Consider the following 5,831-nt stretch of genomic DNA (forward strand, 5'->3'; position numbering starts at 1 on the left):
CCCAGACACACTCACAACTATAAATGAACCAAAAACAAATAAATAAACAAGTTTCAATGTTTTTTCATATTGGATATTGTATGTTATTGGTTATGGCCATGTACTTATGATTATTTAAATGTATACATTTTTGTTTCATATGGGTGTAGTCTCTTTATTTCCCCCTCAAAATGCACCAGATTGATGCATTTAAGTCCAACATTTAAAAAAAAATCTTACCGGGGGAGCATGCCGCCGGACCCCCCTATAGGATTTGAGGCCCGGCCCCACTGTTCCCAAATAGATTTGCAATTTTTTTTAAATAGAAACCCATCTCCATATGTTTCTTTTTGGGTAGTAGATTTAAACTAGAGGGCTATCACTTTGTGCAGCAACGCTATTGACAAATAAATCCAGCAAAATGGCACAAAAAACTGGTAGTGGCCTCAGGGACGAGGAGTCATTTAACCAGCTAGTAGGAGTCAAGCTTTACTTTCTTTTATATCCATAAAGAAAAAGTAAATCTGTTTACAGTTGTTTCATTATGGATGTTGAGAGGTATCCATATATCTCTTCATTTTGCTCTCAAAGTGCACCAGATTGATGCATCTAACTTCAATATTTAAAAAAAAATGTTCCCGGGGGAGCATGCCCCCGGACCCCCCTAGACTAGAGGGTGTCAGGTCTACTCCCCACTTATAAAAATAGCACTTTACCACTGCACCCCCTCTAATCTCAGATGCACCCTGAGTCATTTTGTTTAAGTACAGAGAGCCTTTCTAAAATATACAGTAAAGAGACAAACCCACCAGCATTATAGGATATACTATGACTTTGTGCCAAATACTTGTTACTGATTTAGAGTACTGGCACCTTTTTTATTCCAATTCAAGCACTGGCTACACCATTGTTTGGTTTCCATGGTAACACGTCTCTTTAGTAGCGCGCGCAACTCAAAGTCTGACAGGGTGAGGCAGATAGTCACAGAAAACAGAACAAGAATCGACAACTACTCTACTCCTTTCCTGCCCACACATATGCTCCATCAAGGATTGTGCTACAGGCTGCACTTAGAACTACAATAAGCATGTTAATGTTAATCTAACAGCTCCGGCGATAAACTAGCACCCCGCCCCGCCCCCCATTTTGCATTTTGAAATGCTCCCGATTTCTGAGGTATCAAGGTTGGCAAGTATGATGACGTTAGCTATTTATGTAACCCAACAACTGGCAATTGCATATAGGCTTCGACTATTGTAAAAGTCGTGCTATTAAGTGGATATTTTCCTGCCTAAAGAACTATTATAGATGTTTGTTTCCCACAGACCAATTTTCTAAAATCCAATGGAAAAATCCCATTGGCTTTTGGTCGAGGCAGCCATTTTGAGACTAACTTCCAGATCAGCATACAAAAATGCGTCATCACTGCACCACTCTTTAAACAAAAGAAATGTTTGAGTCGTATCATAGGAACTGTAAGATCCACTGATGTTTGGAATACTACAGACTTAATCTAAGGATATCATGTCTCGTCAACATATTAGGATCACAGGCTAAGGTCTTAGCATATACAACACCATGTAACTGGCAGACAATTAGCAATATTTATTAAAGGCAAACCTTATAAATGTAAACTTATTTTCGTCTGTAATTCTTATTGAAATCCCCTTCCAAATACTTTGCATTTATTTGTTGGAATGTTCCTTTTTTTTCCTTAAAAGTGCTGCCGGTATAAATATATTGTAGCTTTTTACTATTATAAAGTTATTATAACTTTCTGCCAGCAATAGTGGTATTGTTTCACATTCATTCTTTCATGACAGCTGCATTAGCAGTGGTATGAAATAAAAGTCCTAGACCTCATTATAGTCAAAACCAGTAAATGCAAAAAGCTTTAAAAAATATATATTTTTTCTTTCCAGCCTGGCTGCACCAACATCTGCTATGATCACATCTTCCCCATCTCCCACATCCGTCTGTGGGCGCTGCAGCTGATTTTCATTACCTGCCCGTCTCTGATGGTGATGGCTCATGTGAAATACCGTGAAGGAAAGGACGCCAAATACGTTGAGCTGCACCACGGCTCTCACCTGTACGCCAACCCTGGAAAAAAGAGAGGCGGGCTGTGGTGGACCTACCTGCTGAGTCTGGTCTTCAAAGCCGGATTTGACGTTGCATTCCTTTACATCCTGTATCGGATATACGATGGATACGACCTGCCCAAGTAATGCTCATATCTTTACTTTCATTATTGCAGAAAAACATGTACAGAACAAACTGATTCATTTCACCTTTAATCGTATCTACTGTTTTCTTTTAGGTTGTCCAAGTGTTCACTGGAACCATGCCCCAACACTGTGGACTGCTTCATCAGTCGCCCAACAGAGAAAAAGATCTTCATGTTGTTCATGGTTGTCTCCAGCGCAGTTTGCATCTTCATGTGTCTCTGCGAGATGGTTTATCTCATCGGCAAGCGCATCTCCAAATTAGTGAGGATCCGCCAAGAGAACCAAAGGCTCCTATTCGCTGAGCAGCACGAGCTCACCAACATGGCGCCCCCCCGGTCCCAGTATCGTAAGACTGACCCAACTCTGTCCGACAGCCAGATGAGTTTGAACAGAAGGGAGAAGATCAGAGAAGGTGGGATCAGTACCACCCTCTAGGACTCGGGGGTCAATAAACTATGAGTTTGTTTTCATGACCAAAAGTCACCTGAAAAAGTTGAAAGACTGACTCAAGGGCAGATCCTGTGATCCCGCTGTACATGAAATATTCATGATTGTCCGATATTAGGTTCTACAACACTGACCGTTGTATTTTGTAAGACAAGGACTACTGGTAATTTTATGTTTATATATTTGATTTCCTCTTTGTACCTGGACATGGTAAATGGACTGCATCTATATGGCGCTTTCCTGACTTTGCCAGCCACAAGGGCTTTTACGTATACAAGCCAGCTTTCACCCATTCACACACTTTGGTCCATGCCATCAGAAGCAACATGGGGACAAGTATCTTGCCTAAGGACACATCAACGTGTTGACTGCAGGGGTTGGGGATTTAACCACTAACCTTCCAGTTGGAGGACGACCATCTACCTCCTGCCACCCCATGTCATCAACCCTACGGCCGAATATACGAAGACAAACATCCAGGAGCTGGCTTTATAGCACAAATTGAGTCTGGTGTTGTGTGTGAGGGCATTGTTGATCTATTTTTTATCTTGAACCAACAACTTTATATCAATGTAATTTTAATTGTATGGTGTATTGTAAATGACAGCACTTGGTATCGTAGCTTTTTTAAATGTGTGCATGCGAAGAAGATTGCTTCCCGTACTCTGTGCGATCATATTTTTTCTACAAAAAAGGACCAAAAGGAACTGATGCCCCACATGAAGAGTGTGTTTACCCATCAAGGTGTGTCTCTTTGCACCATGGGAGATGGTCTAAATCTAGATTTAGATAATACTAAGAGGATATATTTAACCACCTTGCTGTACAGACTGGACACTTGCTGAGTTGCCAGGGGACAAGGTGATGTGTACTTTTATCTTTGGTTAAATCCTCAGGAACAAAGCAGACTACTTCTGTTCTGAAAAGAGTCAACTGGAATGTCAACATGCTAATTGCCAACCAATTGAGTTTAGGACATGGTTTTTTTTACCCATAGAATGCTATATTTAATTGCTTGAAAAATAAAAATGCTGATTGAGCTCAGTGTCATACTCTCTTATTTCTATGATGTTTTCCTCACAGATATTACATGTCACTTGTTAGATGCTTTTATCCAAAGCGACTTACATACTCAATACTGTGGCCAATCCCAACAGGAGCAATTTGGGGTGAAGTGTCTCAGGGACACAATGACATGCTGACTGCAGTCGGGTTTGAACCTGTACCCACTGCACCACACGGCTCCCGATATAGAACGTTTTATTCTGCTCTTTATAACAGTAAGACACACACTAGAAGTGTAATAATTGATAGAAATCTAATTTAGCAGCAGATTCAAGTTGTGTGTATTCTTTGGCTATCTATTTGAATACCCTAGAAATACTGAAAATGATTCACAGCAGACATTTTTGCTCGGTCATAGCAATACATACTAATACAATTTACATTTATAGCGAGCCAGCATGCACGACGCGTAGCATATTGTGCACATGAATGCAATTATTTAGTTGCAAAGGTCTTCAATCAAAATGTGGAAGGAAATAGTGTCGTTGTGTTCTGTTACCACTAGATGGCAGCATTTGAGAGCATTCTCCAAGTTAAACAAACCCCATTCAACGATTGTCTGTCTATAGATATTTCCGGGTTTTTTAATAAGGTGTACCTTTTATAGATTTTCAAGGGACGAACGCAAAGAAGCAGCCACTGTCAACACCTTTTGATGAGTTATCAAGGTAAGAGCATGCACAACTAGTCGTGCAGCCCTGTCCTGTATAAAATCACGTGCTGGTGGTTTGGCATTTGTACAGCTGTTCACGTGGACGGCGCATGTAACAAGACCGCAAAACCCACTTTGCTAACTTCAAGTACTTCTTGCATTCCCATTTAATTTTATGCACGCTCTGCATTTTTACCTATTTGCCAGTACTAGTTAGTTACCTTAAAATAGATTATGTTGCTTACCACATACAATGTTTGGCTTTAAAGATATATAATACACACATTTAAAAGGTCTTTAGTCAAATTAACTCCGTAATCTTAGTTTTTAAAATCCATAGTAATCCCTGATCTGTATCATGAAATGAAAACATCCGACGAGGATGGGATTCGAACCCACGCGTGCAAAGCACAATGGATTAGCAGTCCATCGCCTTAACCACTCGGCCACCTCGTCTGCGCATGTATAATTTATATTACACTGAAAAAAGTCACGTGCTGTTTAAAAAAAACAAATAAGAAGACCTTTTGGAGTTCTATTGACATACATTTAACACTTTGGATATTTGGTTACTTACATTTGACTCTTGTATCTCCCTCGAGAAATTATCATCATAAAAATGTATGGAACAGTTTTTCTTTCTCTCCTGAAGCCACCTAAAGTTAACAGCCAATTGTTCTAAAATGTATTTACAGTATCCACAGTCCATGACAGGGCTCGACATTATAAATGGCCCGCTGGCCCGGAAGCACTATTTAGACACCCCGGGCCAGCATTACGTACTTTCGGCCCATTCCCAAACCGCCCCCTACACCCTACCCCTCCGTTTGCGCGTTCACGCGGAGGGTCGCCATATTGAGGGCTGTTCCAAAGCAATGAGTGTTTAAACGTTTTAATATGATAATGAGCCCACCTTCTGTTTTGCATAGCCAGTACATTTAAAGTGTGTTTTCACAAGAGTTTTTACGTTTTCCAAAAAAAAATCGGATTTCTCATTTTCAGCTAAGTATCTCATAAGACAGTGCTCTAAGGTGAGTGACTTGCATCTCTAGCAAGACCAGAAAGTGTCCTGAATATTTCGAAAAGTAACATATGGGGTGCCATGTTATAAGAAGTACATTTAAAAGGTGATTTAAGGAGACGTCTACATATTGAGAAAATATCCTTATACTCCAGAGGGTTAAGGAAAAGCATAAGGCAATTGTATTTTTTATATATATATATATCTTATATTGTTTGATTTATTGATTATATTCAAAGGAAAATTAATACTTGGTCCCCTGAATCTGGAATAATATACAATTTACAGCAAAGCCTAAAAATGTCAGGAACTTTTCATCTACAGATTGCTTTGGTCTGGCTTTACTCTTCACTGATTGGTTACAGACACTTTAAACTTAGTGGCTATGGAAATCAGAAGGAGGGGCTCATTATCATATTAAAAAACGCGCGTTTTTCGC

The 5,831-nt window shown here is 39.8% G+C and overlaps 1 protein-coding gene and 1 non-coding gene across 2 annotated transcripts; one reads left to right on the plus strand and one right to left on the minus strand.

Annotated features, from left to right (window-relative positions):
• Positions 1-1,895: 1,895 nt before the first annotated feature.
• Positions 1,896-3,694, plus strand: LOC104962569 (gap junction beta-4 protein-like; the record flags this gene model as incomplete). The annotated part of the gene is made up of 2 exons (XM_010791021.1): positions 1,896-2,203; positions 2,300-3,694. Coding segments are annotated over 2 exons (651 nt in total), but the record flags the coding sequence as incomplete, so codon positions are not given.
• A 1,051-nt stretch (positions 3,695-4,745) lies between these two features.
• trnas-gcu (transfer RNA serine (anticodon GCU)) lies at positions 4,746-4,827 on the minus strand. Its single transcript has one exon. It is a non-coding gene; the product is annotated as a tRNA-Ser (tRNA).
• Between the last annotated feature and the right edge of the window lie 1,004 nt (positions 4,828-5,831).

The sequence above is a fragment of the Notothenia coriiceps genome, unplaced genomic scaffold (assembly GCF_000735185.1).
Source record: "Notothenia coriiceps isolate Sejong01 unplaced genomic scaffold, NC01 NC01_scaffold00034969, whole genome shotgun sequence".
NCBI classification, from domain to species: Eukaryota; Metazoa; Chordata; class Actinopteri; order Perciformes; family Nototheniidae; genus Notothenia; species Notothenia coriiceps.